Source organism: Monodon monoceros, unplaced genomic scaffold, assembly GCF_005190385.1.
Source record: "Monodon monoceros isolate NGI ecotype Baffin Bay Population unplaced genomic scaffold, NGI_Narwhal_1 Super_Scaffold_5, whole genome shotgun sequence".
Lineage (NCBI taxonomy): Eukaryota > Metazoa > Chordata > Mammalia > Artiodactyla > Monodontidae > Monodon > Monodon monoceros.
The window spans coordinates 47220851-47243488 of NW_021703782.1; the positions used below are offsets into that span (position 1 = coordinate 47220851).

Below are 22638 nucleotides of genomic sequence, written 5' to 3' on the forward strand. Positions count from 1 at the left end.
ATAGGCATTTATAGTAACTATTAATCTATGTGATACTAGCAATATAGTGTGTTTCAAAATAATCTGAATAACAAAACTGATGAATTTTAACTGGACTGAAGTTAAACCACATTGCTTAAACTTCTGTTTCCACAACTACAGAAAAAGAATCAGCAAAAATGTATTATATGTGAAACTTGGAAAACTAACTAATACAACTGACTTTCAAGTATTCATGGAAAAACAATCAATGTTTGGTTTATTCATAGCAAGAACTGCTCAACTGTAGGTTTGTTATTATTTCAAATCCTCTACTGTAGTTACTAAGATAAAATTCCCCTTAAAACATACATACCACATATTAAATACAGAGACAGATATATGTAACCGAAAGTATATCCAGAATAATTCAGCATTGTCACTATTATAGGAATTTCTCAATGTTCATAAGGTAATATTATAAGTTCAGTTTCAGCCCTCCAGATATTTGATCTACACATGGCATGCTTACCGATGACCACCAAGTTGCAATGCATTCCCATTCTGATTCCCTTCCCCAATAGAAATGCGAGAAGATGGCAGGGCCATCTGATGTCCTGAAGAGAAACTGAGCAATGTCTTTCTAAATCCCTCTTTTTCACTCTCTTTCTCCTGCTTTCTATTGCTTAAACTCAGCTAATTCGAAACAGAAATATCTATTCCTCACAGGTACTGTATACACATATTCTCTTTATTTTTCCTCTACCACTTTTATCAATACTTTTTCTTCGGTTACTTAAGAAAAAAGAGAAAAAGAAATAAACATGCCAAATCACTAAAAACAACAGTTGGTGTTTCAGGGTGATAATAATACTGTATCTGTATCTACATAAAGAACAGCCATAAAATTTCAAATGAAGTTACAGACAGTGATTGAGTTATCAGGAACAGAGGCTATCAAACTCTAGAATATCCGTAGAAGTCTCATGAAGTCTGCCTCATTCTCCCCAATTAAATTTTTTTTTCCTAAGCAATAGATTTCAATACTTTGTTTTTTTCCATCCTAGTGGGGTGATAATTGCTTCTTAATGCACTGTATTTTATTGCACAAAAAGGCCTTAGTGGACTGGCCTGAGGAAACTAATGCCCACATATATAGTACTGTTACTAAATGGAAGCCAGAGTCTAGACAATTAAAAACTGCTCATAATACTTAATTCTTACATAACATGAGAAAGAAAAATCGCTTTCCTCTCTGGTGTCTAAGCTCTAAGGATGTTACCACATGGCTGGTACCCAAGGCCAGAGCCATATGGAGACAGCTGGTCTAAGAGGAAGACACATGAGATAAAGAGAAACCTTTAAAGACATTAGTGTCTGGTTCTAGTTAATGCTATTCTTCCCAAGTCTATTCTCTTCAGTTTATCCTTTGATTTTGTGAGCTTTTTTTTTTCTCCTTATTTAGAGTTCAGTTTCTGTCACTTGCTATCAAGAGTCCTGCTAATAAAGCCATCTAAAAACATGTCCAAAAACCTCTTCTCAGTTGTCCTATTTTCTATTCCTCTATGGCATCTGACACCATTGACCAACTCTTCTCCTTTTTCTTACTGGAAACATTCCCTCCCTTGTTTCTGTTACAACACTCTCCCACCTTCTCCTTCTCTGACTCCACGTCTGCTTATACTCCCACAAACCTTTTGTCTTGCTGCAAAGATTTGTTCCACTCCCAGCATCTTTCTCTGGGATAATGGCATCAATAGGTTTCTTTTTTTATTTTTTATGAAATATTTCAAATATGTAATACATAAATAAAAATATATATATAACGAATGTCCCTTTATCAATCACTCAACAAAGACAATGTATTACTAATAGAATTGAAGGCCACGATCCTATCCCCTCTGACTGACCAGATATAATCACTATCCTGAACATTTTGGTGTTTATCATTCCCTGTTATTTCCTTATACTTTTAATACATATGTGTGTATTTCCAAAAGACATATAGTGCTTTTAAGACATTCCTTCTTCACATTTTAACATCTCTGAATTTGGGTTCCATCTTCCATAACTGGATACCATATAATTCCTGCTATAACTTAAATAATATTTCTTTTTAAAAATAGCACATTTGTTGAAGGCTGGTGAATAGAAATCTCATCGTAGCATATATTGATTTTATATCTAGCAATCTTGCTGAAATCTATTAGTAATTTGTCTTGAGGTTCTGTACAGACAAGCATAGTGCTTGGAACTAATGACAGTTTTGTTTCTTCATTTCTAATAGTTTTAACTTTCATTTCTTTTTCTTATCTTAGTGTGTTGCCTGTGCCCTCCAGCACAATGTCTAACACAAGCAGTCATGTGCCCTCCTGCACAATGTCTAAGACAAGCAGTCATGGTAGGTATAAATGTCTTCTTCCTGGTTTTAAAAAGAATGCTTCTAACTCCCACCATTAAGTATGATGATTGTTTCAAGGTTTTGGTATATACTTAACACAGTAAGAAAGTTCTCAGCTATTTCTAGTTTACTAAGAGAATTTTATCATGAACAGGTATTTAATTGTATCAAAAAATTATCTGTAATTTTTTTCATTGTGGTAAAAATCATATAACGTGAGATCTACCTTAACAAATTTATGAGTTTAGTACAGTTGGATCTTGCTTTTTTTAAAATCCATTTAGCCACTCTTTGTCTTTTGATTGGGGAGTAAATGTAAATTCAGTTAAATTGATAAGAAAGGACTTAAAAGTCATAATTGATAAGAAAGGACTTACTATTGCCATTCTGTTGTTTTCTGTCTATCTAATAGCTCTTTTGTTTTTATTTTCCTCTCTTCCTATCTTCTTTTGTATTTTGTTATTTTTGTAGTGGCATGCTTTGATTCTGTCTCATTTCTTTCGGTGTATCTTCTATAGGTATAGTCTTTGTGGTTACCATGGGGCTTACATAAAACATCATATAGTTATAACAAACTATTTTAAGCTGATAACAACTTGACTTCAATTAAATACAACATTCTACACTTTTACTTCTCCTTCCCAAACATTTTATGTTATTGATGTTACAAATTACATCTTTTTTTTGTTTTGTTTTGTTTTGTTTTTGTGTGGTACGCGGGCCTCTCACTGTTATGGCCTCTCCCGTTGCAGAGCACAGGCTCCAGATGCTCAGGCTCAGCAGCCATGGCTCATGGGCCCAGCCGCTCTGCGGCATGTGGGATCTTCCCGGACCAGGGCACGAACCCGTGTCCCCTGCATCTGCAGGCAGACTCTCAACCACTGCGCCACCAGGGAAGCCCACGAATTACATCTTTTCATATTGTCTGCCCATTAACATAATTTTACAGTTATAGTTTTTTACATACATTTGTCTTTTAACCTCTATGCCAACACTAAAAATGATTCCACACTATCATTATAGTATCACAATATTCTGTATTCATCTATATAGTCTATATATTTTCCTTTACCAAGTGAGCTTCATAATTTCATATGTTTTCATGTTGCTGTTTAGCATCTTTTTGTTTCAACTTGAAGGGCTCCTTTAAGCATTTCTTGTAGGACAGATCTAGTGGTGATAAACTCCCTCAGCCTTTGTTTATCTGGGAAAGTCTTTATTTGTCCTTCATTTTATTTTATTTATTTATTTTATACAGCAGGTTCTTATTAGTTATCTATTTTATACATATTAGTGTATATATGTCAATCCCCATCTCCCAATATTTTTCCTTTTTTTTTTTTCTTTGCGGTACATGGGCCTCTCACTGTTGTGGCCTCTCCCGTTGCAGAGCACAGGCTCCAGACCCGCAGGCTCAGTGGCCATGGCTCACGGGCCCAGCCGCTCCGCAGCATGTGGGATCTTCCCAGACTGGGGCATGAACCCGTGTCCCCTGCATCGGCAGGCGGACTCTCAACCACTGCACCACCAGGGAAGCCCTTTCCTTCATTTTTGAAGGGCTATTTTGCCAGATATAATATGTTGGTTGGCAGATTTTTCTTCTGGCCATTATTTCTTTAGATAAGCTTTCTGCCCCTTTCCCTCTCTCTTCTCCTTCTGAGACTCCCACAGTATTAGTCCACTTGATATATCCCATAAGCTCCTTAGGCTTTCTTTACTCTTTTCCATTCTTTTTTCTTTTTACTCCTGTGCCTGGATAATTTCAAATGACCTGTCTTTTATTCCACTGATTCTATTTTCTGCTTGATAAAGTCTGATGTTGAACCTTCTAGTGAACTTTCAGATCAATTATTATATTCTTCAGTTCCAAAATTTGTTTCTTTTTTACATTTTCTATCTCTTGTTGAAATTCTCATTTTGTCCAAGAATCATTTTTTGAGCTCACTGAACATCTTTATGATGGTTATCTTAAATTCTTTTTCAGATAACTAATATGCCTGTTTCTTTAGGGTAGATTTCTAGAGATTTATTTTGTTCCTCTGATTGGGCCATTTTACTGTCTCCTTGTGTTCCTTGTAACTTTCTGTTGTTATCCATGAACTTGAAGAAATATCTACCTCTTCTGGTCTTTATGGATTGGCTTTGCATAAGGAAAGAGCTTCATCAGTCAGTCCAGCTAGAGATTCTGGGAACACTCAAATCTTTTCTGTGGATGTGACTTCTCCTAAACTTCTGTGTGTAGATTTCTAATTAGAGGTATTTCCTTTTTTTTTCTTCAGGAGCTGATAAACTCTTGCTCCCTCTGCTGTCTTCTGTACTGGGGTCCTCAGAAATAGTAGCATGCCACGTAGCTCTTTTTGCTCTCAGCAGCACCCAGACATCTACCTAGAGTATGTCCAGTTCCTTCAGTGCCCCAAGCTGGGCTAAATAGATACTCGTCCCTCAGGCAGCTCCTGAAAAGCCAGAATTCTGGACACACACTCCATTCTTCTTCTCTCTGAGGGAGAGGCCACCAAGCTATATCACCTGTCTGCTGTGCCACGGGTCCTCTGGAACAGCAGCATGCCATACAGCTTTTTTTGGTTCTCAGTGGCCCCCAGGTATCTAGAGTATGGCAGGTCCCATCAGCAGAGACAGGTGAGAAAGAAGCCCATCCTCCAGGCAGGCTTAAGGTCCAGTATACTTTTTCCCTCCCTGGGGAGAAGCTGGGAACTGGGAGTTTCCCCCAGATCACAAGGTGGTGTGCCAGAGGGTAGGACTCTGCCAAGACAGTGCCACAAATTTCCCAAGCAACTGCAGTGCAGCTGGTTGTGTACTTGCCAGGGGTGCAGGTGCCTCTTGGCTGGTTTCTGGATTTCTCACAAAAGGAACTGGTCCGAGTATTGTTATTGAAATGGTGTCTCTGTGGGAAAAAGAAGGTCTGGTGCTTCCTATTCTTCCATCTTGTTGATGTTACCCCAGATTTTCTGCATGTTTAACATATTTTCTTCCTTTCTTTGTTATGGTGGTAAATCACATGGATAAATTTTCTAATCAAACTTTTTATTTCTGGGATTTCCTGGCTTATTCATGACTTTTTAAAATACACTGTCTGATTAGATTTACCAAGGGTTTGGAAATCAGTGTTACAACTATGTTCACATTAATTTCCATTTCTAACATTTTTTTATCTTGTATTGTCAAAGTTACATTACCCTCATAAAATTAGAAGGAATTTGTTTCTACTTTTTCTACTCTTTGGAAAACTGTGTATGCCTGGTAGAACTTAAATGTGAAACTCAAATTTCAATTTCACCTAAGTGTTCATAATATAGTATTACTTCTTTTATTAAGAACTTTATTAAGGTATAGTTTACATACCATAAAATTCACCCATTTTTTAAGTGTATGACTGAATGACTTTTAGTATGTTTATGGACTTGTGCAACTGTCACCACAGACTAATTTTAGAACATTTCCATCATCCATACCAGAAAGAAACCTCATGCCCATTAACAGACACTCCTCTCCCATCCCGGGGCCTACACAATCACTAACCTAAATTCTATCTCTATAGATTTTGCCTCTTCTGGACATTTCATACATGAAATATTACTATATGTGGTCTTCTGTGACTATTTCTTCCATTTAGCATGTTTTCAAAGTTCATCATTCATGTTGCAGCATGTGTCACTACTTCAATCCTTTGTATTGCAGAGCAATAATCCACTGTACGGATATTTTGTTTCTCTATTCATCAGTTGATGTGCATTTGGGTTGTTTCCACTTTTGGGCTATTATGAATAATGCTACTATAAACATTCATGTACACATTTTTGTGTGAACTTATGTTTTCACTTCTCTTGGGTATATATCTAGGAATGAAATTGCTGGGTAATACGGTAATTCTACATTTTACCTTTTGAGGAACTGCCAAACTGTTTTCCAAAATAGCTGTTCCATTTTACATTCCCATCAGCAATGTATAAAAGTTCCAATTCATTTACATCCACATCAACACGGGTTATTGTTCGTCAATTTATTAGTTTCAGTGATCCAACTTTGGTTTTTCTTGATCATGTCTACTGCATCTTTGCTTTCTACAATATTAACTTTTACCCTTATGTTAATATTTCCTTCTATTTTCCTTGGGTTTGTTCAATTCCTCATTCTTAAATTGAATGGTTAGCTGATCAAAGTTTAGCTTTTCTGTAGTTTTAGTATAAGTATTTAAAGGTATACATTTCCATATAGGTAGCAGTTTGCCTGCATTCTATAAGTTTTGATATGTATTGTTTCATTATCATTTAGTATGAAGTATTTTCTCAACTTTCATTTTATCTTCTTCTTTGACCCATTAGTTATTCAGAAATGTCTCTATAAGTTTGCATCAGAATTTTTAAACTTAACTTTTTAAATTGATTTCTAATTTCACTTGTGTTAGGCAATATTTTTAATATGATACAAAATTTTTGAAATTTGTGGAGAGCTGTGTTTTGGCCTAGTAATGTGACCATTTGTGGTAAATATTTACAGCAAGACTTTTTATTGCTTTCTTCAAATAATGTATATCCTTAATGACTTTTTTTCAGCTTTATCTTAAAAGTGCTGAAGTTATCAATTTTTACATTACTTATTTTGAACCTAAGTTATTAAATGTTTATATTTTAGAAGCTTTCTGATTCCCTTAATAGCAAAACTCATTGAAATAACTAAAATACATGCACATTTAATTACATTCTTCAATTATTCTCCTTCTCTTGTCATTTCTCAGTTCTTCTCATGGACTCATCCTAATCAGCAGCATTTGACAGATGGTTGTTCACGTCTCAAAATATTTTCATCATTTGGCTTCTTCAATACTCTTTTCTCTTGGTTTTCTTTCTAGTTAACTGGCCTCTCCTTTTCTGGACCTTCCTCATCTGCCCAAACTCTAAGGTTTGGAGGCCCCAGGGCTCAGACCTGGTACCTCTTTTTTTTCCTATTTGCCTTCATTCCCTAGGTGATCCCATCCAGCCTCATGTTTTTAAATATAATCTAAATACTCCTAACTCCAAAATTCATACCTCCAGCCCAGCTCTCTCCTCTAAATTTTATACTCAGTTATCCTACTGCTCACTTGATATCTTCATTTCAGTGACAAATTGCACTTGGCTACAATGGTAAGCTGTCAATATGATTTTTAGCCCCTAGGGTTTTACATTTATTTTTTGGCAAATTCTGGTGTGCATTTATAAGAATAATTGTTATATTTTAATCCAACTTTCTTGGTATGTTTTCATATAAGGTTCCCACTACCCCACAATAATTAGTATATTATACTGTCAAATATATTCTATCATCAACTTTCTGTTCACTTTAATTAGAATCCTCACTGGTACCTTAAAGACTTAACTTTTTAAACCTTTCCCTATATGATTGGTCATCAAACTCTGTGTGTTAAACCAATACAAAATCTCCTGCTCTTTTTCTAACTTTTTCTGCTTCTATTAGTATTGTCTAAATACTTATCATCTTTTGCCTTGATATTTAAACTATCTCTTACCTAGCTACTTGCATTGAATTTCTGTTCTCTTGAACTTTAGTATCAGTCCTCACTGTATATCAGAAGCATCTGAGAGCTTTCAAAAACTAGCAAGGTGCAGGGACCACCCCAGTTATTTTAATTTAATTGGTCTAGCATAAGACCTGGGCATAGGTATTTTTAAAACTCCCCAGGTGAGGACAGCATGCAGCTAGGGTTGAAAACCACAGATATATTGGATTACTCATTAGTCTCAACAATCTACTTTCTCACCTTGATGCTTTTCCAAGCTTTCTTTCTTCTAATGATTTTGTTCTACACACAAACCTTTCAAAATCAAATCAAATTTTAAGTCTAAGCCCAAATGCCATCACCTTCAAAAGCCTTACTAAATAATGACATCAATGAATAACAGTCTGTCTTTGTCCACTACATGTCCATGGTATATATTACATACATGCTATATATATAAGAGCTTCCTTGTACAATGGTACACATGTCCAACTTCCCTAATGTATCTTATACAGGGGACAAGGATCATGTTTAATTCATTATTGAATATCCCATTATTAGAGAGTCTTACATGTATTTGGTGCATTAAACTAAATTGAATTATAACCAATATAAACATACATAACTATCCATGTGCAAACCAATCTTTTAGGCATTTAAAATCAAACACTAAAATATATGCATATTTAAAAATCATAATAATCCCATAGTGAGAAAAATGTTATAATTTGTCATTTCCAGTTATGTTGATACTTTAATGAGAGATACTTTCCTAAAAGTATATTGATACAAAGTGAAAACACTACTAGGAATATAAGACTGTGCAGTATATTATAACACTGGTTCATTATAAACAGAGACTAAATTTCTAAGTGATGTTTTCAGGTCACATTTTCTTAATATTTTCTGTGGTAAGATCACAAGTGAATCTGAAAACAGTATAGGGAGTATGATTTTACAGTACATTGTGTTCTGAGTGATAATAATAGTTCCTAACAAAGTCTAATAAAAGGCACAGACATTTTGTTACAAATATCACTTGGTTCATCTAGAAGATAGGACATAGGAATAAGACGGTCACGTCCAATTCCACATGGATTGTCAGCTCGGATCCTGGTTTTTGCACAGTTTACCTTTCGAACATGATCCGAGTGACATTTCACAAATTCCTGGATAAATGTTGCTACACTCTGCTAGGAGAGAGACAGGCTATGTCATGCACAGATCAATAATAGCACTGTGTTTCATCAGCCTCAAAATCAAAAGTGCTTCATCTGGCAAAAGCCATGGCCCTAGAGAATCTGACATATATAAACTGAATACCCTACAAGGAATGTGTACTACACAAGCTATTGGGGTAAGATAAAAGAAAACTCTGGAGATTAACAATGAAGTACAATAAAAGAGTACTAGTTTTCGACTTCATTATTACGAGGCATGAACACAGATCATAAAAATGGAAATGAGGCTATTTAAAATTCTACAATTCCTGACAGAAAAAAAATGGGTCCTGAACTATAAACACCTTCAATCTTTTTAATAAAGGCTGTTATGTAAATAAATATAAAGCAAAGACAAATATAAGTTTAGGATACAATAGTAACCATATAAATCTCTGTAGACGAAAATGGTGTTTTGGAGATCCACAAAATACAAAATTATATGGTTTACTTCAGACTTAGTAGTTATCATGTTCAATGTTTATTTGCTAAATTAACCTAAAGACCCAAAGTATTTGTTGACTAGGTTATGCTCTGTGGTTTTTAATGCCAGATTCTGACACTTGGCAAAAGTCCTTTATTTGGGGATAGATTAAACTTATTTAAGATTAATTGGTTTATGTAATTGGACAAGAGACGAAGCAAACTTGAAAACTCAAATCCTAAAATGAACCTGCTTTGTTTCAGATGGATGTTACCAAAAAAGTTTCTGAGAAGAAAAATCTGCTGTTGCAGAATTTAGCTGTATCTGATTCAGGGGGCAGGGGAATCAAGAATTCATCAAGACTCTCCTCCCCACGGTCCAGGCAGCTGGTTGACTAGGCCGTTGGCCCTCAAGCGGTGCCTTTTCCCTTATTTAGCTCTGGGGAGTGCCTGGCAGACATGAGAGCTGTAGAGATGGACTTGGAGGGCAGACGGGTAAAACTACTTTAGAAGGTGCACTTCCTGCCTGTACGAATCCTCTTCTCTTGGGGCTTGTGGATGGAAGAGTTTTAAAGGGTGGATGGATAGTTTGTGAGGAAGGATGGTTGAGAAGTCAGAGGCCTGCAATGTGAGTCACAAAAGAGTCTAGAATGGGCTTTCGGCTTAGATGGAAGTAGGCTCTGTGCAGCAGTCCCAGAAGACTTGCACAAGAAGAGGTTCAGACAACAGAAAATAATCCTAAGCAATTGTACAGTGGGTTTCCATTGAAAGTGATTTTTGTTGAATTTGGAGGATATAAAGTTGTAAGCATTGAATCTCTGAATGAGGTTCATCCATCTGAAGGATCTTCAAGGTGGCAGAGGAGTAAGACGTGGAGATCAACTTCCTCCCCATAAATACATCAAAAATACATCTACATGTGGAACAACTCCTACAGAACACCTACGGAACACAGGCAGAAGACCTCAGAATTTCCAAAAGGCAAGAACTCCCCATGTACCTGGCCATGTCGCTGACAGGGTCTTGGTGCTCCGGGCTGGTGTCAGGCCTGAGCCTCTGAGGTGGGAGAGCTGAGTTCATGACATCTGTCCACCAGAGACTTCCCGGCCCCTCATAACATCAATAGGTGAGAGTTCTCCCATAGATCTCCATCTCAACGCTAAGACCCAGCTCCACTCACCGACCAGCAAGCTCCAGTGCTGGACACCCCATGCCAAACAACTAGCAAGAAAGGAACACAACCCCACCCATTAGCAGACAGGCTGCCTAAAATCATAGTAAGGTCAAAGACACCTCAAAACACACCACCAGACGCAGTCCTGCACACCAGAAAGATAAGATCCAGCCTCATTCATCAGAACACAGGCACCAGTCCCCTCCAAAAGGAAGCCTACACAACCCACTGAACCAAACTTACCCAGTGGGAGGAGACACCAAAAACAACAGGAACTACGAACTTGCAGCCTGTGAAAAGGAGACCCCAAACACAGTAAGTTAAGCAAAATGAAAAGACAGAGAAATACACAGCAGCTGACGGAGCAAGGTAAAACCCACCAGACCAAACAAATGAAGAGGAAATAGGCAGTCTACCTGAAAAAGAATTCAGAGTAATGATAGTAAAGATGATCCAAAATCTTGGAAATATAATGGAGAAAATAAAAGAAACATTTAACAAGGACCTAGAAGAACTAAAGAGCAAACAAACAAGGATGAACAGCACAGTAAATGAAATTAAAAATTCTCTAGAAGGAATCAGTAGCAGAATAACTGAGGCAGAAGAAAGGATAAGGGACCTGGAAGACAAAATAGTGGAAATAACTACCACAGAGCAGAATACAGAGAAAAGAATGAAAAGAATTGAGAACAGTCTCAGAGACCTCTGGGACAATATCAAGTGCACCAACATTTGAATTATAGGGGGCTCAGAAGAAGAGAAAAAGAAAGGGACTGAGAAAATATTTCAAGAGATTATATTGAAAACTTCCCTCATATGGGAAAGGAAATTGTCAATCAACTCCAGGAAGCACAAAGTCCCATACAGGATAAATCCAAGGAGAAACACGCCAAGACACATATTAATCAAACAATCAAAACTTAAATACAAAGAAAAAATATTGAAAGTAGCAAGGGAAAAGCAACAAATAACATAAAAAGGAATCCCCATAAGGTTAACAGCTGATCTTTCAGCAGAAACTCTGCAAGCCAGAAGGGACTCAGAGGACATATTTAAACTGATGAAGGAGAAAAAACTACAACCAAGATTACTCTACCCAGCAGGAATCTCATTCAGATTCAATGGAGAAATTAAAACCTTTACAGACAAGCAAAAGTTAAGAGAATTCAGTACCACAAAACCAGCATTACAACAAATGCTAAAGGTACTTCTGTAGGCATGAAACACCAGAGAAGGAAAAGACATACAACTACAAACCCAAAACAATTAAGAAAATGGTAGTAGGAACATACATGTTGATAATTACCTTAAATGTAAATGGATTAAATGCTCCAACCAAAAGACACAGACTGGCTGAATGGATAGAAAAACAAGGCCCGTATATATGCTGCCTACAAAAGACCCACTTCAGACCTAGGGACATGTACAGACTGAAAGTGTGGGCATGGAAAAAGATGTTCCCTACAAATGGAAATCAAAAGAAAGCTGGAGTAGCAATTCTCATATCAGACAAATTAGACTTTAAAATAAAGACTATTACAAGAGACAAAGAAGGACACTACAGAATGATCAAGGGATCAATCCAAGAAGAAGATATAACAATTTTAAATATTTATGCACCCAACATTGGAGCACCACAATACACAAGGCAAATGCTAACAGCCATAAAAAGGGGAATTGACAGTAACACAATCACAGTATTTAACACCCCACTTTCAACATGGACAGATCATCCAAAATGAAAAAATATAAGGAAACACAAGCTTTAAATGACACAACAGACCAGACAGACTTAATTGATATTTTTAGGACATTCCACCCAAAAGTGAAAGAATATACTTTCTTCTCAAGTGCACATGGAACATTCTCCAGAATAGACCACATACTGGGTCACAAATCAAGCCTTGGAAAATTTAAGAAAACTAAATATTATCAAGCATCTTTTCTGACCACAACGCTATGAGACTAGAAATCAATTACAGGAAAAAAACAGTAAAAAACACAAATCCATGGAGGCTAAACAGTGCACTGCTAAATAAGCAAGAGATCACTGAAAATATCAAAGAAGAAATAAAAAAATACTGAGAAACAAATGACAATGAAAACACGACAATCCAAAACCTATGGGAAGCGGCAAAAGGAGTTCTAAGAGGGAAGTACATAGGATTTCAAGTTCACCTCAAGAAACAAGAAAAATCTCAAATAAACAATGTAACCTTACACGTAAAGCAACTAGAAAAAGAAAAACAAGGAAAACCCAAAGTTAGGAGAAGGAAAGAAATCATAAAGATCAGAGTAGAAAGAAATGAAATACAAAAGAATAAAATGATAGCAAAGATCAATAAAACTAAAATTTGGTTCTTTGAGAAGACAGACAAAATTGATAAAGCTTTAGCCAGACTCATCAAGAAAAAAAGGGAGAGGACTCAAATCAATGAAATTAGAAATGAAAAAGGAGATATTACAACTGACACCGCAGAAATATAAAAGATCATAAGAGACTACTACAAGCAACTATATGCCAATAAAATGGACAACCTGGAAGAAAGGGACAAATTCTTGGAAAAGTACAACTTTCCAAGACTGAACAAGGAAAAATTAGAAAATATAAACAGACCAATCACAGGTAATGAAATTGAAACTGTAATTAAAAATCTTCCAGGGCTTCCCTGGTGGCACAGTGGTTAAGAAAACGCCTGCCAAGGCAGGGGACATGGGTTCGATCCCTGGTCCGGGAAGATCCCACATGCTGCAGAGCAACTAAGCCTGTGCGCCACAACTACTGAGCCTGTGCTCTAGAGTCTGTGTGCCACAACTACTGAAACCTGCACGCCTAGAGCCTGTGCTGCACAGCAAGAGAAGCCACCAAAATGAGAAGCCTGTGCACTGCAAAAAGAGTAGCCCCTGTTCACCGCAACTGGACAAAGCCCGCGTGCAGCAATGAAGACACAACAAGGCCAAAAATAATAATCAATAAATAAAATAAATACATTTATAGAAAACAAAATCTTCCAGCAGAGAGGGTGTGGAGAAAATGGAACCCTCTTGCACTGTTGGTGGGAATGTAAATTGATACAGCTACTATGGAGAACAGTACGGAGGTTCCTTAAAAAACTAAAAATAGAACTACCATACGACCCAGCAATCCCACTACTGGGCATATACCCTGAGAAAACCATAATGCAAAAAGAGTCATGTACCACAATGTTCATTGTAGCACTATTTACAGTAGCCAGGACATGGAAGCAACCTAAGTGTCCATCAACAGATGAACAGATAAAGAAGATGTGGCACATATATACAAAGTAATATTACTCAGCCATAAAAAGAAATTCAGTTATTTGTAGTGAGGTGGATGGACCTAGAGTCTGTCATACAGAGTGAAATAAGTCAGATATAGAAAAACAAATATCATATGCTAACACATATATATGGAATCTAAAAAAAAAAAGGTTCTGAAGGACCTAGGGGCAGGACAGGAATAAAGACATGGAGACTGGACTTGAGGACACAGGGAGAGGGAAGGGTAAGCTGGGACGAAGTGAGAGAGTAGCACCGATACATATACACTACCAAATGTAAAACAGATAGCTAGTGGGAAGCAGCTGCATAGCACAGCAAGATCAACTTGGTACTTCGTGACCACCTAGAGGGGTGGGATAGGGAGAGTGGGAGGGAGACGCAAGATATGGGGATATATGTATATGTATAGCTGATTCACTTTGTTATAAAGCAGAAATTAACACAACGTTGTAAAGCAATTATACTCCAATAAAGATGTTAAGAAAAAAAAAAACATAAAAAAAAATCTTCCAGCAAATAGAAGCCCAGGACCAGATGGCTTCACAGGTGAATTCTATCAAACATTTAGAGAAGAGTTAACACCTATCCTCCTCAAACTCTTCCAAAAAATTGCAGAGGGAGGAACAATCTCAAACTCGTTTTATGATGCCATCATCACCCTGATACCAAAACTAGACAAAGATACTACAAAAAAAAGAAAATTATAGACCAATATCAATGATGAACATAGATGCAAAAATATTCAATAAAATACTAGCAAATAGAATCCGACAACACATGAAAAGGATCATACACGATGATCCAGTGGGATTATCCCAGGGATGCAAGGATTCTTCAATAAACGTAAAACAATCAATGTGATACACCATATTAACAAATTAAAGAATAAAAACCATATGAACATCTCAATAGATGTAGAAAAAGTTTCTGACAAAATTCAACACCCAATTATGATAAAAACACTCCAGAAACTGGGCACAGAGGGAACCTCCCTCGACATAATAAAAGGTATATATGACAAACCCACAGCAAATATCATTGTCAATGGTAAAAAACTGAAAGCATTTCTTCTAAGATCAGGAACAAGACAAGGATGTCCACTCTTGCCACTATTATTCAACATAGTTTTGGAAGCTTTAGCCACTACAATCAGAGAAGAAAAAGAAATAAAAGGAAACCAAATCAGAAAAGAAGAAGTAAAACTGTCACTGTTTGCTGATGACATGATACTATACATAGAAAATCCCAAAGATGTGACCAGAAAACTACTAGAGCTAATCAATGAATTTGGTAAAGTAGCAGGATACAAAATTAACGCACAGAAATTTCTTGCATTACACTATACACTAACACTAACAAAGAAAGATCAGAAAGAGAATTTAAGGAAACAATTCCATTTACCATCGCAACAAAAAAATAAAAAACCTACCTAATGAGGCAAAAGACCGGTACTCAGAACACTATAAAACACTGATGAAAGAAATCAAAGATAACATAAAGAGATGGAAAGATATACCACGCTCCTGGATTGGAAGAATCAATTCTGTGAAAACGACTATACTACCCAAAGCAATCTACAGGTTCAATGCAATCCCTATCAAATTACCAATGGCAATTTTCACAGAACTAGAACTAGAAATTTTACAATTTGTATGGAAACACAAAAGACCCTGCATAGCGAAAGCAATCTTGAGTAAGAAAAACGGAGCTGGAGGAATCCAGCTCCCTGACTTCAGACTATACTACAAAGCTACACTAATCAAGACAGTATGGTACTGGCACAAAAACAGAAAAATAGATCAATAGAACAGGATAGAAAGTCCAGAGGTAAACCCATGCACATATGGTCACCTTATCTTTGATAAAGGAGTCAGGAATATACACAGTGGAGAAAAGACAGCCTCTTTAATAAGTGGTTCTGGGATAAATGGATAGACAAATCAAAAAGAATGAAATTAAAACACACCCTAACACTATACACAAAAATAAACTCAAAATGGATTAAAGACCTAAATGTAAGGCCAGACACTATAAAACTCTTAGAGGAAAACATAGGCAGAACACTCTATGACATAAGTCACAGGAAGATCCTTTTTGACCCACCTCCTGGAGAAATGGAAATGAAAACAAAAATAAACAAATGGGACCTAATGAAACTTCAAAGCTTTTGCACAGCAAAGGAAACCTTGAACAAGACGAAAAGACAACCCTCAGAATGGGAGAAAATATTTGCAAATTAAGCAACTGACAAAGGATTCATCTCCAAAATATACAAGCAGTGGGCTTCCCTGGTGGCGCAGTGGTTGAGAGTCCGCCTGCCGATGCAGGGGACACGGGTTCGTGCCCCAGTCCGGGAAGATCCCACATGCCACGGAGCGGCTGCGCCCGTGAGCCATGGCCGCTGAGCCTGCACGTCCGGAGCCTGTGCTCCACAACGGGAGAGGCCACAACAGTGAGAGGCCCGCGTACCACAAAAAAAAAAAAAAAAAAAATATATATATATATATACAAGCAGCTCATGCAGCTCAAGAAAACAAACAACCCAATCCAAAAATGGGCAGAAGACCTAAATAGACATCTCTCCAAAGAAGATATACAGATTACTGATAAACACATGAAAGAATGCTCAGTATCACTAATCATTAGAGAAATGCAAATCAAAACTACAATGAAGTATCACCTCACACTGGTCAGAATGGCCATCATCAAAAAATCTACAAACAATAAATGCTGGAGAGGGTGTGGAGAAAAGGGTACTCTCCTGCACTGTTGGTGGGAATTTAAATTGATACAGCCAGTATGCAGAACAGTATGGAGTTTCCTTAAAAGTTAAAAATAGAACTACCATATGACCCAGCAATCCCACTACTGGGCATATACACCGAGAAAACCATAATTCAAAAAGAGTCATGTACCACAGTATTCACTGCAGCTCTATTTACAGTAGCCAGTACGTGGAAGAAACCTAAATGTCCATCAATAGATGAATGGATAAAGAAGATGTGGCACATATATATAATGGAATATTACTCAGCCATAGAAAGGAATGAAACTGAGTTTTTGGTAGTGAGGTGGATGGACCTAGAATCTGTCATACAGAGTGAAGTAAGTCAGAAAGAGAAAAACAAATATCGTATGCTAACCCATATATATGGAATTGAAAAAAGTGGTACTGATGAACCTAGTGGCAGGGCAGGAATAAAGACACAGATGTAGAGAATGGACTTGAGGGAACAGGGTGGGAAGGGGAAGCTGGGATGAAGTGAGAGAGTAGCACTGACATATATACATTACCAAATGTAAAATGGATGGCTAGTGGGAAGCTGCTGCATAGCACAAGGAGATCAACTTGATGCTTTGTGATGACCTAGAGGGGTGTGATAGGGAGGCTCAAGAAAGAGGGGATATGGGGATATATGTATACATATAACTGATTCACTTTGTTGTATAGCAGAAACTAACACAACATTGTAAAGCATTTATAGTCCAATAAAGATATGAAAAAAAAAAATAAGAGTCTGCCTGCCAATGCAGGGGACATGGGTTTGAGCCCTGGTCCAGGAAGATCCCATATCTTGCAGAGCTACTAATCCTGAGTGCCACAACTACTGAGCCTGTGCTCTAGAACCCGTGAGCCACAACTACTGAGCCCACGACCCACAACTACTGAGCCTACGACCCACAACTACTGAAGCCTGCACACCTAGAGCCTGTGCTCCGCAACGAGAAGCCACCGTAATGAGAAGCCCGTGCACCACAATGAAGAGTAGCCCCTGCTAGCCACAACTAGAGATAGCCTGCGTGCAGCAACGAAGACCCAGCGCACCCAAAAAGAAGAAAAAATTAAGATTCTTTCATATTATATTGTGTGTCAATATTTCACTAATATTGGTGATTTAATAATATTCCTTGTATGAATATATCACAATCTGTTTATCCGCTCACTAACAAACGGACATTTCAGTTGTTTCTACCTTTTGGCTATTATTAATAATGCTGCTATGAATAATACTGCCTTAACATTGACTGTCTTCTTATATGGTGTCTTAAGGTAAGATAGAGGCAAGAGATTGGGTTTTCTCATTTCTTTTCTGAGCATGCACATAGCTCTATGAATGCATGTGTCCTCTAGATTCCCAAGAATATGTCAGAGCCTTTCAAAACTCTTATGGGCATCTCATTCCCCATTCAAGCTATTTGGTTAATATATTGTTTGACGAAAACTGGAATCCATCACCCTCAGGCAACCTGAAGTTAAGACACTTGCCTGTACTGTAGCTGACAACCCCATCCACCAACCCCTCCCTGCCGAGAAGAGAGCTGTCCACACTGAATGAGATCAGAGTGCCTGGGGTCTTCCAGAGAACCACTGGATAGAGCAAATAATGACAATTGATTGGGAATGAGGCTTACAAGGAGCTCCAGTTCCATTCTGCTTCTTCTGGTAGCTGCCAGGATGCATGGGGAACATGCACTATTATTTTTCCAAGACTATTGCTGACCTGGGACAAATTAAAATGCCTGTTCCATCAAAGTTTCCTGTTCTTATCTAGACACATTTGTTTTTCTTGAATAAACACTCCTTAGATCCTTGCAAGTATGGTTAATTTCCAGAGTTTCACTGAAGAATTGTAAGTGATCCCTAATATGCACACAGAGTCTCTATAAAATGCTTTATAGTTTTCATGTAAAATACCTCTGCTTGATCTTCAATCTTTTTAAAGATAAGGAATTCATCTTTTCAGCTTAGAAAACCTGTAACTTCCTTGAACCATCTATTAATTCCCTTAGGAATATTACATTAACGCTTAGAAGACTTGGTTCTGTACCCAGTGTTATGAAAATGTTGATTCTCAACAATTTTTGCCCTTTTTTCCATTGTTTTTATGGAAGAGTAAATTTTCAAAGTCCTTACACTAATAGTGATATATGCTACAACATGGATGAACTTTGAAAACATTATGCTAAGTGAAAGAAGCCAGACACAAAAGGCCAGATATTGTTGATTCCATCTATATTAAATGTCTAGAATATGCAAATCCAAATAAACAGAATGTAGATTAGTGATTGCCTAGGGCTCAGAGAGATGGGGAAATGGAAGGATGATAAGCAAAGGGTTCAGGGTCTCTTTCTGACGTTATGAAAATGTTCTAAAATTGATTTTGGTGATGGTTGCACAACTTTGTCCATATTGTAACAACCACTGAATTAAATGATAGAATTGTCTGGTATGTGAATTATGTTTCATTAAAGTTACTGCCAAAAATAATAATAGTGGGTGATTTTACCCACTCTCAATAATTGATACTTCATTTACCTCACTCTCAATAATTGACAAAACTGAACAGAAAACCAGCAACAACAGAAGAGTTGAACATCAGTATTAACCAACTACATGTAAGAGATATATACAGAACACCCAACCCAACAACAGCAAAATACAAATTCTTATCAAGTGCAAATGGAACATTCTCCAAGATCTACTATATGTTAGGTCACAAAACAAGTGTTAATACATTTATAAAAACCAGATCATAAAAAGTAACTTCCAGTGTAAGTGTGGAACATGGGTCAAGATTGGGTATAAGTCCACTCTTGGAATAAAGGCCAAACACAGTTCCTGTTAGTACAACTATTATACCACTAATCTTTTATAAGTAAAACATTTCTAAGCATTGCTTGAATCAAACCACTAGATATTGGAAGTAGGGAATTTATAATTTAAAATTATGTGTGATAGTGGTTTAAAATTTATTTTCTAGAACGATGAAAATATTACTTTTGTGTAAACAATAAATCATTCCTTATACACACAAATACCTTTAAGAATGGATACTTAAGCAGTCTCCCAAGGCAACAGAAATAAAAGCAAAAATAAACAATAATATTGGGAACTAATCAAACTTACAAGCTTTTGCACAGCAAAGGAAACCATAAACAAAACAAAAAGACAACCTACCAACTGGGAGAAAATATTTGCAAATGGTGTGACCAATAGAAGCTTAATTTCCAAAATATACAAACAGATCATACAATTCAATAACAACAACAGCAAAGAAAAATTCAATCAAAAAAGGGCAGAAGACCTAAGTAGACATTTCTCCAAAGAAGACATACAGATGGCTCATAGGCACATGAAAAGATGCTCATCATTGTTAATTATTAGAGAAATGAAAATCAAAACTGCAGTGAGGTACCAACCCACACCAGTCAGAATGGCCATCATTAAAAATTTACAAATAACAAATGCTGGAGAGGGTGTGGAGAAAAGGGAATCCTCTTACACTGATGGTGGGAATGTACATTGTTGTAACCACTATGGAAAATAGTAAGGAGGTTCCTCTAAAAACTAAAAATGGAGTTGCCATATGATCCAGCAATCCCACTCCTGAGGATATACCCAGACAAAACTATAATTCAAAAAGATACATGCACCCCTATGTTCAGAGCAGCACTATTTACAATAGCCAAGACATGGAAACAACCTAAATGTCCATTGACAGATGAATGGATAAAGATGTGGTATACACACACACACACACACACACACACACACACACACACACAAAATGGAATATTACTCAGCCATTAAAAAGAATGAAATAATGCCATTTGCAGCAACACAGTTGGACCTAGGGATTTTCATACTAAGAGAAGTAAGTCAGAAAGAGAAAGTCAAATACCATATGATATCACTTATATATGAAATCTAAAATACAACACAAATGAACATATCTATGAAACAGAAGAGACTCAGAGACATAGAGAACTTGTGGTTGCCAAGGGGGAGGAGGGGTGGGGAAAGGAAGGATTGGGAGTTTGGGATTAGTAGACGCAAGCTATTATATACAGGATGGATAAACAAGGTCCTGCTGTATAGCACAGGGATTACATTCAATTCCTTGTGATAAAACCATAACAGAAAGGCATATGAAAAAGAATATATATGTATTATTGAGTCACTTTGCTGTCAGCAGAAATTAACACAACATTGTAAATCGACTATACTTCAATAAAAAAATTTTAAAAAGAATAGAGACTTAAGGAATAATCTGTTCTTTTTTATTTGCTTTAAGATTAAATTATGATAACCAGCAGTAAGGTATACTGTGTCTAAAAATTGTTACAGAAAACTCAGCTCACCTGAGTAAAAATATATGTGTTATAGGAACACATTAATATAGATATTTATATTAAAATCTTCACATTTTATACTAGTATTTGCAAAGAAGAGCTGGGGCAATTACTAGTTAATAATGTGATTTAGAATGATAAATGGAAAGTTTTAGACATGGGCAAATGGGCGAGCTAAATGAATTTATGGAGCCTGCTTTTAAAATCTAAGATATAACAGAATAAATATGACATAAAAATGTTAAGGTAAAGAAAAAAACTAAGTGGAAAAGGAATTCTACTAAAATACTTGTCAAAAGATTTGGAGTTCTTCTTAATAAGACCTTATTTAAGAAATCTAGATATTAAACATTTCATCAGTTAGCAGTGTCTGGGAAATTTTAAAACTCAGACATGTCTAACACAAATATGAACCAAACAACACATGTAAAACAAAATATCCATTTTTAAAATATAGTCTACTGGAATTTATTTGTAACGTTTCCTTTACCTTTATTGTCTGTCTGCTTGTTTGAAACCGCTGATCAGACACTTGCTGCTGGTGAAGGAGCTTTTCATTGACTTCTTTATATTCTTTAATAGACAGTTCTGCTGCTTTTTTGGCATTCAAAAGTACACTGTTCTGTTGTTGCAAGGATACTATACGTTCTCGTAATAAAATAATACTGCTATTTGACTTCTGGGCCGTTATATTTTTCCAGTTTTCTCTGTTAACTATACAAAAAGAATGTTAATAATTTTTTTAAAAATCTCATTAAATTAAAAAGACATTGTTAATTTCGTATGTATTCTTACCTCTGGTAGGACCTGTCGTATGTGAACTCTTTTGAATATTACTATTCTTCTTTTGAAAAGTTGGTTTTTTGGCATTCTTGTGAAAATAATTCTAAATTTGAAAGTTTCATAAAAATTAGATTATTACTCAATAACAATTTCAAGTGAACCAACATAGTATACAATATTTCTTTACTTAAAAACATATTTGTGCAGAGTTAAAAAATAAGTCTGGACAATAAAATTCTATAATTGATGCCAAGAACTCATAAATGAACATAATACGTGCACTAACGTTGACCTAGCAGGTAGAAGATAAAAATACAAAAATGAACCCAAAAGTAGTAGAAATTTAACCTATGAACAGTTTACAAAGCTAGGAGTAAAAATAGTAAAAGTGACAAAAATAAAATAACTATATTTAATAATGTATTCTCTGGGACTCTAGTTCCTTTTCTCAAATACTGTTCTCCATTGTAGAATGATAAATCCCTTCTTACAAATGAAGCTAAAATAATGTTGATGAAAATAAAGTAACTTTCCTTGAATCTGTATCTTTTCCTCATGACATTCCAACACACTGAGACTAAATAAAATGAAGCCATGTTGACTTTTGTTCCAAACTGTTTCACCGATCTATAAAAGCTTTCCCAAAACAAAAACTTAAATAGGAATATGTTTCACAATATTATAAATCCTAATAATAAAATATGTTGTTTTGTTTAAGAATTTATTG

At 36.3% G+C, this 22638-nt stretch overlaps 1 protein-coding gene across 3 annotated transcripts in view; it reads right to left on the minus strand.

The window, feature by feature from the left end:
• CNTLN (centlein) overlaps positions 1 to 22638 on the minus strand; it is a 336853-nt gene that overhangs the window by 63908 nt on the left and 250307 nt on the right. For all 3 annotated transcript variants that reach the window (XM_029202570.1, XM_029202569.1, XM_029202571.1), the window contains exons 17-18: positions 21924 to 22014; positions 21619 to 21842 (exon numbers count right to left, since the gene is read on the minus strand). In XM_029202570.1, coding sequence (XP_029058403.1) covers positions 21619 to 21842; positions 21924 to 22014 — 315 coding nt within the window. The remainder of the gene's footprint in view (positions 1 to 21618; positions 21843 to 21923; positions 22015 to 22638) is intronic.